The following is a 12,074-nucleotide window of genomic DNA, read 5'->3' as shown; positions in this document are numbered from 1 at the left end:
ATTGTATAGTTGCTAATACAGGAATCGCAATGCACAGTTTGAAATAAAGAGAACAATTCTAACATGCCTAAATTAAAGAAAAAAAGCTATACGTTCCGGATGGACTGACCTACCCTAATTATAGAAAACCTTTGCTTTTAACAAGGATTCAATATCCATACGTAGCATGACACATTAAAAATCATCAGGGAGGGAGGGGACATTGGGCTGTTTATTACACTAGTCCCCAAAGTTTTATAATAACTTTTTCTTAATTGTTGCCTCAACAATTTTAGGGACTTTTATGGAATTTTGATTGGTTGATTTAATTAAGTTGAGAGTCAAAATGTTTCAACCATAAAATATAATCTGCAGAAGGGGTGATTTAGTTTTTTTTTTTTTATTGGAAATGTACATATATTTATTGTCTTATCCCTTTAGATCCCTGAAAATCATGGATGATCTTAAAGAGACGAACAGAGTATAACGAGAGGATAAATATAAAATCACGAAACCTCTTTATAATTATTTACTAAGTATATTTGCGATTACTTTTATTTAATGAAATTTTCCAATTTTTAACACATACAAAACGGCCTGCTTAATTGCTTCAAGATCCATGTCAGATCTATATAGGAAATAAATGTCTATAAACGAGCTCAAGTTTTCCAAGGAATATATGATTAAAACTCATAGTGCTCCAATAATCCATAATAAACTCTCATTGCCCAGAACGTAAAGACCCATTATTTTACTTTTTTAAAAATAAATTCATTTTTTTCATTTCATGTTGCTATTTACCTTATATTGATGTATTTAATTTCTAATCATAAAAAAGAAAATTTAAATTTATAATATGATAAATTTAAGAAAACTATGTTTTAAAAGAATTCGATTGTGGCGACATTTTGTGTGTTCAAATATTAAACTAAAATTGTAATCATCATCATTAACCCTTTGGTGATGTTAATGTAAAGAAAAAAATATAATTAAAAAAAATCTTTTAAAAATCATTTAAATTATTAAATATTTACTTTCTTTTAGATAGTAATGCCGGGTGAGGAAAATAGATTTATTGAGAAATAGATATGCATATAGAAAACTAGCCAATAGGGAGATAATTATATCGAGCCAACTCTAGTATAAATAATATGTATAAATTTACAGGGATCTAAAGGGATAAGATAATGCCCGATAAATTTATATACATCCCCAATGATATTGCACAAAATTAACCCCTAACTAGATTACAATTAGTGGTTGAAACGTTTGAACACTTTACTAAATTAAACTTCCAAACAAAATTCACCCAAAGTTGTTAAGCCAACGAATAAGAAAACATTATTGTAAGACTTTGGGGACTAGTACACATACAGAAAAGTCACAAAAAATTCAGCCATCTTAGATGCAACTAAGAAAATTCAACATTATTCTGACAGATTTTTAAAATTATTTAGTAGCTGTGTAGTGAGACAGAGAGAGAGAGGGGACAACGGGCTGTTTATTACACAAGTCCCCAAAGTTTTCTTATTTGTAACCCAATGTCCCCTCTCTCCCTCCATAATTTTTATTGGTTAATCGTGAATCCCGTGGAAACGTTCGGTTGGACAAGGAAAGCTTCGATTCTAAATAGTAGTTTTATAGAGTTGCTACGCTACCACGTAAAACTTAAAAAAATCTATCTTTATTGCTTAAATGTCTAAACAGTACTGATATATACATGGCATAAAAAAATATTTGGCTAATTATAGATGGATATTCAAAAATTTCAACTCTCAGTTATGTGTCATACCCATACTTAAAAAGTCACACAGTTTGGGCTCTTTATCTTTCACACATAGAAAATGAGATAGAAAAAACAATGCAGCAAAATAGAAGCGAAATACAATTTTGTTATTTTTTTGATAAGTTGAAGTTTCGTGAATTTAACTGATCATTATAATGTAATAAAGAGAGGGGTAGGTTTTTGGTAAAATCCGTAAAGGAAAACACACACCTTTACGGATTTTACCAGAAACCTACCCCCCTCTTTAACAAAAATGACAACATCCATTATTAGCAAGGAACAAAAATCGTGAATAGAGAGAACATGGAATTATTAAATAATAGAAAATCACTAGGTACAACTTTTCCAAAATATAAATATTTCTTGTTTGTAGCATGGCCAACAGATAGAGAGACACCGTAATATGTATGCTATTTGAGAAGGGATATACCTTTACCAAATATAATAAACAGTCTTTGGATCTACTGAAGTTCACGGTAAAATATTGCTGGTAAGCAATATTTCTATAAATCTATGAATTTTAAAGGCTGCCAGCTGCCAAACGGCTGAACGTACAGTTCATACACGCACACCATTTTAAGCGGCATAAGAAGGCCTACAAATAATCTGGAATAGCCAAGATCCAATGATGCACAGGGAAAGCTTTACTGAAGAAAAAACGCATAAAATAGGTCTTTTTCGCGAATTTCTCTGCACTGCGAGATAATTATGTATTATTGATTTATGGCTATTCCAGATTATTTGTAGGCCTTCTTATGCCGCTTAAAACAGTGTGCGGGCATGATCTGTACGTTCAGCTGTTTGGCTTTTGGAAATATTGCTTACCAGCAATATTTTACCGTGAACTGCAGTAGATCCCAGTTTTTTTTTGTAGCAGCAGAGAACATTTCCACTATAGCGTTACGGACAGACAGACAGGCAAAGTAATGTATAAAGTACCCTTGCTAATGAAAATCTATGTATTAACCAAAAAAATTATTCAATTATGATTTGCGCAATTTACATCATGCGGATCTACTGCATTTCACGGTAAAATATTGTTGGTAACGAATATTGCCAAAAATCTATGAATTTTAAAGGCTGCCAGCTGCCAAACGGCTAAACAGTAATAAACATACATGCCATACCCCCACAATGTTTCTGGAATTTGCCAAAATCTAATTATATACAATCTAGGAAAAACTTCACTGATGAAAAACGCGTAAAATATTTTTTTTCGCGCATTTGTGCACAGCGAGATAACTGTGTGAATTATAGAATAATGTTTATTTCAGATTATTTGTAGGCTAAAAAATTGAGCGTGCATAATCTATCCGTTCCAAGGTTTGGTCGTTCTAAGCCTTTAAAGTTCATAGATTTTTGAAGATAATCGTTACTAGGGTCATTTTCCTATGACCTGCACTTGATCCTAACTTTGTTTAATTATTGTGTGTAAATTTATTATTAAAACAATAGAATATTCATAACACCATCTATTATTTTATTGTTTTCAAGTGATGTTTACAAATATGTTTTTTTGCAGTTAACTCTTTTATTCCGGGACCTAAGCTAATTGTAAGGGGGAGGGTGGTGATCGTGTTATAGAGCCCTCCTAATGTGTAGAGATATAAAACAAACTGAATTTGGAAGATCGAAACTAATCTTACCTCTAAAGGGCCATTATTCACTGTTAAAAACGATATTGTTAATAATTATTTTGATATCAATACCTTTAAAAATGTAGCTGGATTTACCTGGATTTTGGATCAGAACCTAGGTTGGGGGCTTGTAGAGCACTATCATCCCCACTGGAATAGTATTAAACTTTTGATATAAAAACACTTTAATAACAATGGACTGCAAAGTAACTCTATAATTATTGTTGTCTCATTTATTAAAAATATTACATACACAGTTACAAACTATTGAATAAAAAGTCCTACAGCTATAAGATTATTGATCTTATATTCTATACTAGCGGCTATGCCCTTAAAGGCCTCCAAGAGCACTTGAGAACCCCCTGGAGTTGAATCCAAAACTCATTTTTTTAAATTTCGATTTTTTAAGAAAAGTAAAACTAATTTTTTTTTTTTGGGTTGGGATTTTTTTACTTGGGGCTATTTCTCTTGGTAGGGTGTTGGTACCCTCCCCAAAAATAGTCATAAACCTTACTGGGACCTATGAGAAGCTACCCTGTTAAAGAGAACCCAATTGTTTCAGCAGTTAGCGAGAACCTTCGGTACAAATAGGCAAACAAAAGACGAACAAACAGACAAACAAACATCCTTTTGCTTTATTATAAGAATTTTCAAGGGATCCAAATGGATGATACAATGGTTAATAAAGTTATGTACATTGTACATCCACAATTATGATACACAAAATTACCCCTTCTGTAGATTAAAATTAGTAAACGTTTGGACACTCAACTTAAACCCAACCAATCAAAATTTAATAAAAGTCCCCAAAGTTGTTAGGCGATCAGCCAAAATTCTCCTCCCTCCTATTTTTCGATCCTTTCCCTTGCCTTGTGATAAAGAGAGTCACCCACCACCACCACCACCACCCCGACCCCTTCAAATTTGTTTCAAAATTTCATTCCATCATCTAAAAGATATCTCAAATTGTTAGTTGGAATATATGCCCAAAATTTGAAAATAAAATGACCAATGATGATCTTATCAATGACAATATTTTCCTTGTTATTACCTAATTAAAAAAAAATATTATAAATTCAAACACTCGTTTAGAATTTAATCATTGCAGTTTTAGTTGTCCTTGACCCAGCATCAATAGTTGTCCTTGACCCAGCATCAATAAGGGTATTTAGTAGTGCAAGCTACTCTATAACGAGGGAGATCCGTCTGACATTGGCATTAAACAAAACAAGGATGACAACATCCATAAAAGCGAAGCGCTGGAACGGTAGGACAAACAGACATTTACACTTGTATAGTGTCAGAACTGAATAATCAGAATACAAATGTATAAGAGTAGATGCAAAATTGTAAGTAAATTTGTTGAAAAACTGCTTGATACAGGATAATGTTTATGGACATACTTACATCTTTAGGACTTGATTATAGAGTTGCTTTGCTTATAATATTGTACTCTATTGTCCCAGGAATCAGTATACTAAAAATCAGATCAATCGTTTAATTAGATCACATAAAAATTTGTTGTTGAAAAAGTAAAAAATCAACATGTTTAAAATGTACATACAGACATTTTGGTGATGATTATAGAGTTGCTACGCTTTTTAAATAATACCCAACTACTAGAGGAATCACCATGCAAAGTTTGAAATCGATAGGACAATTCTAACATGCCTAAATTAACGAAAAAAGCTATCCGTTACGGACGGACGGACGGACCGATCCTAATTATAGAAAAGCTTCGCTTTTAAAAATGTCTAAATGGTTAGATAGAGATTTGACTTTTTCAAAGTGGATTTCCCTAACTATTTGGCAGGTTTGATCTTCAATGACATTGGTAGCCAGACCGCTTATGAACTGCTTTTTAGCCGCATTTACTATTCTTATACTTGTACCAATTGTAGCCATCTGAACTCTTTTTGGAAGATTCCCCTAACATATTTCTTACATTAAGCTGTAAGATTAATCCTTTTTGGCAAAATCGTGTTGTTATTTACTTAATACATATAAATTATGTTAATTTTTTAGGCCTTCAGATATTTGTATTAGATTATAGGGTGCTAGTTGATACAGCTTTTTAAAATAAAACTATATAATACAAAGTAGAATTATGTCTTTCCATATCCGTCTGTTTGTCCCTTAAGATCTTGGTAACCATTGAAACGATCAGATTCTACTCTTCAGGGAATATACCTGCCGGTCCTGTGGTGGTTTTAGGCCTTTTTTATCCGCCCCCCCCCCCCAAAAAAAAAATACCCCTTCCATTTATTTTGCTGCTAGGTAATAAAAACATTGGTGCTGCACTACCACTTTTTTTTTAATTACTACTTGGGGCAAAGCTCTTAGAGGCTAGGGGCGAAGCCGTTAGTCCTTCTGTGTAAAGTAGTAAGCTTTTTTTGTCTGTAGCGAAGAATCTAGCTAACTGCAGAACCGATATGGTAAGCGAAGCTTCTTAAGGGTCCTGGTAAGGGTTATAACTTCTGTGGGGGATTTAATATCCACCCTCCCAAAAATCGCCACTAAAAAATTCCTTCCACCATGAAAAAATTCATTATTGATATTCAGATGAGGATACTTAAAATTGGTTGGTTAATGCTGGTCCTTAGTAATGGATTAGCAACAGTTAGTTCTTCAGGTTGGAATTTTAATTTCATTCAGTATGGTTTTTTTTTAAACCTAGTTTGAAAATTGTACTTTTTATGAAAAAGTATAGATATCCTATATAAAACTAATAGGATGTCTAAGTCTCATTGTTTGACTGTCTGTCTGTATGTGCAAAAGGATCTTGCTAACCAATGAACCGATATGGTTCTCCTTTACAATGTAGCTACTCATAGGTATAGGTCCAAGGAAGGTTTGTAATATCTATGGTAAGGGTGCCACTATCCGAGATAAATCGCGTATAATTGACCTCCAAACAAAATTCAAAATTGTAAATTAGAAGGTATTGGCTTTCCGACACTCCCACCACTCTCATATTCTTAATTCCTATTCATGATTGATGGCTTAAACTATCAGGGATTGAATATGCTAATAATCTACATATTTCCATCAAGTTTCATTAAGATTTGTCTATAAATTGCAGTGCTAATGTAGTAGTGCGGCAGCTTACGGACAAGCCTTTCATAGAGTTGCTATGCTTCGGCTTATCACATCACAACCCAGCGCTAATCCTATTATCACCATTTCACCCAGCCCCTCCGGGGCCTTGCCGATACCTCACAAGCAGCGGTCAAATTGGACATCTCTGATAGTGGGAGGGGCGCGGCCCCTCTACAACCCCAAGCCCCAGTCGCCTGTCTTGCCGGGAGATGTCTACCTTCCCCTTTCTGAAGCTTACCCCACAAATATTCACCGAAACAGGGCTCCGCCCTCATCTCCCCACACCCCCTTCTACCTAACCTAGTTTATCATCTAATTGTGTATATATAGTAATAATCCTATTGTAAATGTATTCAGTTTAAAATATATCTTTTTAGTAGCAACTACTGTTAGTTACTTATTGATAGAATCTTTAAGGCTAGGGGCTCGTTTGACTCGAACTCGCGATTGTAGGGTGAAACGCTTCACCTTACTACACTAAATCGATTCCTAGATTTTTAATGTTTTGTTATTTTAAAGGTTGCATGATTTTAAAAGTTTTGTGATTTCCCTATTTCATCAAGTTTAATGCTTGTTGTATGAAACTTCTCTTAAGTAAATTTTAGTAAATTTTTTTTCCGATATCAATTCTTAATTTTTGAGCTTTGCTATTTATAGATGTTGTCATCCTTGTTTCTTATTTTCTTATTAAAATTTACCTAAATTCAATTTATTGGGGGCTAATGCATAAAATGAAAAAGGCTTGGATTAATTACTGTTTAGAAATGAAATTTTAGCTGAAATGTATATTTTTTTAGATAGTAGAAATGCAGCTTCATGTATATTTGGAGATAAAAGTTTTTCTATGGGTCGACTTAAGATTAATGCGGTTAAGGATGATTCTACATGTAAGGTAATATTTAGTTTTGCACTTACAGCATTATGTGGACTAAATAACCTTTCTTTGTATGCCTGTAAAGATTTAATTTTTGAGTTAAAACAAAGAATCATTTAAGAAAAAGAGTTTTTTACAAATGTTTACAAATACATAATTTATTACAATTTTGTTTTATAAATTTTTGATTTTGTCATCTCCTGAATGTGGGATTACGTTAATTCTTGTTATCAGAAATAAAAAGGATTTATGATTGATTGAATTTTTTTGTATATTTTGTTGAAAGAAATTCTAGATTGAGAAAATATATTGGTAATATATTCTTTACAATATTTAAAAGATGATATATTTATTAGTAATTTACCATAAGCCCTAAATATACTTTCAATATGGTATTATAAAACTAGACAATTTCTAAGGGAAACCAAAAGGATTAATATATAAAATACCTACTTCAACTATAGTATCCTGATAGTTAAATTAATTTTTTATAATTTCAGGATGCTTGCAGTAGTCATATGAAGTGTATGTACTGGAAAAGGAAGAAAACCTCTTGCTTTATTTATATTTCAACAGATATTTCTACACAAGGAATTACTTATGGAATAAACAATTGTCAGGGCTGTGGAACTCCTACACTAGGTAAGTTATTAATATTTTCTGATATTTCTTTTCATAAGAATAAGGTATGATAACAATTGACTAGAATATAAGTGATAAATTGGAATCATATTCTGTAAAAAGGTAATTTGAATTTTAAAAACGGCTAATATCATAATTCTCTCCCACCTAATTAAATCATCTATATTCAAGTATACATATTTATAGATGTTACGGCTGCAATCCAAACAAAGCCGACTTTTTCAAATATAACATATCAACGTCTAATTATAGATAGCTAGGCCAGGATGAGATGAATGACAAAAGCAGGTGGTTGTCCAGTTAATTCAAAACCATAAAAACATTTGACAATCATGTAAAAAATACATAATTAATACAGAATAAAAAATGTTATATATAGAATATAAAAAATGCTTACTAATACTCAGCCAAAAAATAGATTGCATTTTATGACCACTATGGCATTGTTTAAAATTGAAGCTTAAAAGTAAACTCTTTGGTATATCAAAAACTATTGGGCATATCAATATCTAGAAAATATCTTGGCTTAAAAAATATTTTTTATATTTTTCTCTTATCAATATTTTTTAACTAAAGAATAATTATGTACACTAAAAAATATGTCTTTTAGTTGCAACATGCTTGAACTCACAATTTTTTACTTTAGGGTGGGTAAAAAAGGATAAATTTAACACATGCAACTGCAGATGAACATTCATAATGCACTCATTCAACTACTCAAGCTCTATACACACAAAAAGACAACATTTTGTCTCAAAAAGGATAATCATATCCTCCTCTTTCCACAATTTCAAAACAACAGCTTCATGGCGCTCAAGAATATAAACAATGCCGCACTAAATTTCATTCTCGTGCAAAACAAATGTCGTCATCAAAACTTATAATAATGAAAAAATGAAAAATAAATAATAAACAAGTCAATTTGTTTGGTGTAATACTGATTATTACAATATTAAATATTTTAGCATCAATGATAAGATCAAAATTAAAACACTTGCACAATTGAACTTTTCCAAAAGACACATTGAATTAATGATTCCTTTATTAAAAAAATACATAAATAATATATAAATAATATAAATATTATTGCAAATAATAAGTTAACATATAAGTTTAACCTATTTAAACTGTTTTAACCTCTTTTTGAAAGGGGTGTCAAAAATATACTAGGTCACTTGTAGAATCAGTCTGCAGAGCCTAAATTTTAATTAAGCCCCCAATTAACTCTTTTGGGGGAATTAAAAATTAATTTGTATTGTTGCTTGGGTCATTTTGATCAGATCAAAAAGTCTTTTTTTTACTTGGGGTAATATTGTGGCTTACATAACAATTTTATATAATTCACTTTTTATTGATAAAATAAAAAATAACATAACTGTTCAATAGCAATAATTTTTTATCTAAAACAATTAATTTCATTGAAAAATCTAACAATACAATAAAACACATAATGCTAAGATCAATCCAATAAGAAGTCTTGGATTCTATACATTTCTGAGTGTTTTCACAAAGTGACTTATTTCCAACATAGTTTAATAATTTTTATTTAATTAAAATGAAAAGAATGAAAAACATTAAAAAATTAAGTTTGAATAATATTATTTTTTATCATATTTGTATGTGACAAAAATATTTGTTATATTGAATAATACAATACATTTATTGTCATATTACAAATTTAACCTTTTACAACCAATTTTTATGTGTTTTAAATGAATGATAGAATACAAACATGTTAATGTTAAGTCATTGATATGCTGTAAAGAATTAATATTTTAATGAATTTTGATAGATAAAATGAAAAGGCCTAATTTTACTCTATACTAGAATACAATATTTATGAAGCAAAAAACTCTAAAAAAGCCTTTTTTTCTGATCAAAAATGTCCAAAGCAACAGTAAAAATAAATTATTAAATTCTTCCAAAAAAGTTAATCTTGGGCTTAATTCATATTTAGGCTCTGCAGTCTGATTCTACTAGTGTCATAGTATATTTTTTATATATGTTTTAAAAATAGGTTAAAAACAGTTTAATTTGAGAACTAAAGAATTTAAGACTTCTACATAAACAGCAAAAAATATTTAGGTACAGCTCCAGAGTGTAAAATATCTGCAGGAAACCCATTCATGAAAAAACAAAACATGAACACAGAAACTTCTACAGACTGTATGAATATGTGTGCAGACCAACAAAATTGTTTAATTTGGCAATTCCAACAATCAACTTTACAATGTCAACTCAGTGTTTTCAATGGTAAACCATCATTAGTATATTGCATTTGGTACCAAAAAATGATGTAAATTTTATTCATTTATTGATTATTTTTCTTAGTCAAAAGGAGAAAGAATATATTTTCTGGCATAAAGTACTGCACAAGTGGTAAATTTTATTTATTTTGTATGAAATTACCAGTTATGTTATGGATTTGTTAAAGGTTAATAACAGAACAAAAGATAATATAATAAAATAGTTATTGTTAAATGATTAAATCTATCAAAACTAAATTAAATTTCAGAAACAACTACTACAGCCACAACTACTACTTCAACAATCACTACTACCACTACAACAATCACTACTACTACTACAACAACCACTACTACCCCTACAACAACCACTGCTACTTCAACAACTAAAACTTCTAGTACACCAAATGTAACCCCAAGTATAAATGGTAGGTTTTAAAAGTTTTGGAAAAAATGTGTGATTATTTATATCTAAATCATGAAAATCTAAGTTTGAAGTTAAATTGAATAGTGGAAAACAGCATATTAAAATATTACTATATCATAAAACTGTTTTTATATAAAATATAGATTCCTATGTTGTGATATAAAAATCTTATTAGAACTGTTGGAAGCAGCCAGATCAGGAAATGTTGAGTCAGTTAAAGATTTGTTATCAAAAGGAGCAAATGTAAATGGTAGAAGATTGGAGCCCTGGGGTAAATATTCCTAAAGTTTAATCTATTTAAATCTTACAGATCGGGCGGGGGGCTCTAAGAGCCCCTCCCTCCTCTAATTTTTTCAATGTAAATTTTTTTAGGTAAGATAGAGAGCTGTGACTTTATGACTTTTTAAGTTTAGTAATTATACGTCGGCAAAAGTTGATTTTATAAGGATATCTTGTTTGTGTCGGTCTTGGTGTCCAATCAAAGTCTAAATAAATCTTAGTTTCTACATTATGACTTTTGTGTATAAGGTAGAGATCTAATTTTTTTTTTGGTGAATATGTGGTCTTGTGTGTGTGTGAACAGACCCTATACAGAAAAGCTTAACTGCTATCTAAAAATACAAAGGAATGTCTTAGCCATTGTTAAGGCCCACCTGCTTAACTGACCAGCCTACAAACCACGGGAAGAAGGGGGCGTGACAGCTGTGTGGATGGTTAATCAGAATCGTAACAGCAGCCGGCAGCAGCAGCAGCAAGATCTAACCTCCTGGCCAAGAGATTGAACCCTTTTCAAGCAAGGGGGCAGTCAAGTTTTTGCAGGAGGACTGGATCAGGAGCCAAATAATAGCCAGTGCTACCGCCCCTCCATGTTACTAGCTGCTGCCGGCGCGACATATGAAGGTAGTTTAACCCAAGGTTGCATAATTTTTCTGCATATTTTTTTAGATTTGAGCCCCCTATTCAGGGGTAAACAGCTCCATGTTTTCTGGGAAAGGTAAAGTATTCCAAGACTTTTAGAGCCTGTAAGGCACGGCACAGATTCTGGTGAGAGCCTTGTTTACAAGCATCAGAAATAGTCTGGAGTCTCATGTTCGAGGGCCAGGGGACTATATATCTGTGACCATTGATCACCTCTCTTTAAGGATGCTTAACAAGGAGTATTTTTCACTGTGGATTCCTATTAGGGAATGTTGACCGCAAATTTAGCTAGATATAATGCTGCCCATCCTTACTGAGGGATCACAAGTCACCAAGTTTAGCGGTTGTGGGTCCCTATTGAGGGATTGAGTACTGCCATCTGAGATACTTTGTGCTGCTATTTAGCAGCTGCGGGTCCCTGTTGTGGATTGAGTACCGCACCTTTTGATCGCTGACTTTGATTGGA

The 12,074-nt window shown here is 31.9% G+C and overlaps 2 protein-coding genes across 6 annotated transcripts in view; one reads left to right on the top strand and one right to left on the bottom strand.

Annotated features, from left to right (window-relative positions):
• LOC145307471 (uncharacterized) overlaps positions 1–12,074 on the bottom strand; it is a 200,207-nt gene that overhangs the window by 173,281 nt on the left and 14,852 nt on the right. The window lies entirely within an intron of this gene.
• LOC145307470 (uncharacterized) overlaps positions 4,486–12,074 on the top strand; it is a 32,493-nt gene continuing 24,904 nt past the window's right edge. For 2 of the 4 annotated variants that reach the window (XM_080149914.1, XM_080149911.1), the window contains exons 1-8: positions 5,138–5,215; positions 5,965–6,034; positions 7,299–7,393; positions 7,876–8,017; positions 10,103–10,270; positions 10,349–10,396; positions 10,533–10,691; positions 10,866–10,961. In XM_080149914.1, coding sequence (XP_080006040.1) covers positions 5,153–5,215; positions 5,965–6,034; positions 7,299–7,393; positions 7,876–8,017; positions 10,103–10,270; positions 10,349–10,396; positions 10,533–10,691; positions 10,866–10,961 — 841 coding nt within the window. In that variant the 5' untranslated portion in view covers positions 5,138–5,152. Of the gene's footprint in view, positions 4,567–5,137; positions 5,216–5,964; positions 6,035–7,298; positions 7,394–7,875; positions 8,018–10,102; positions 10,271–10,348; positions 10,397–10,532; positions 10,692–10,865; positions 10,962–12,074 lie in introns of those variants that run through there. The other 2 variants (XM_080149913.1, XM_080149912.1) reach the window with 2 other exon arrangements.

Source organism: Acartia tonsa, chromosome 15 (assembly GCF_053477335.1).
Source record: "Acartia tonsa isolate MP-2025a chromosome 15, ASM5347733v1, whole genome shotgun sequence".
Classification (NCBI taxonomy): Eukaryota; Metazoa; Arthropoda; class Copepoda; order Calanoida; family Acartiidae; genus Acartia; species Acartia tonsa.
Note: the sequence above shows the minus strand (reverse complement) of the source record. Positions and strands in the feature narration are given on the sequence as shown.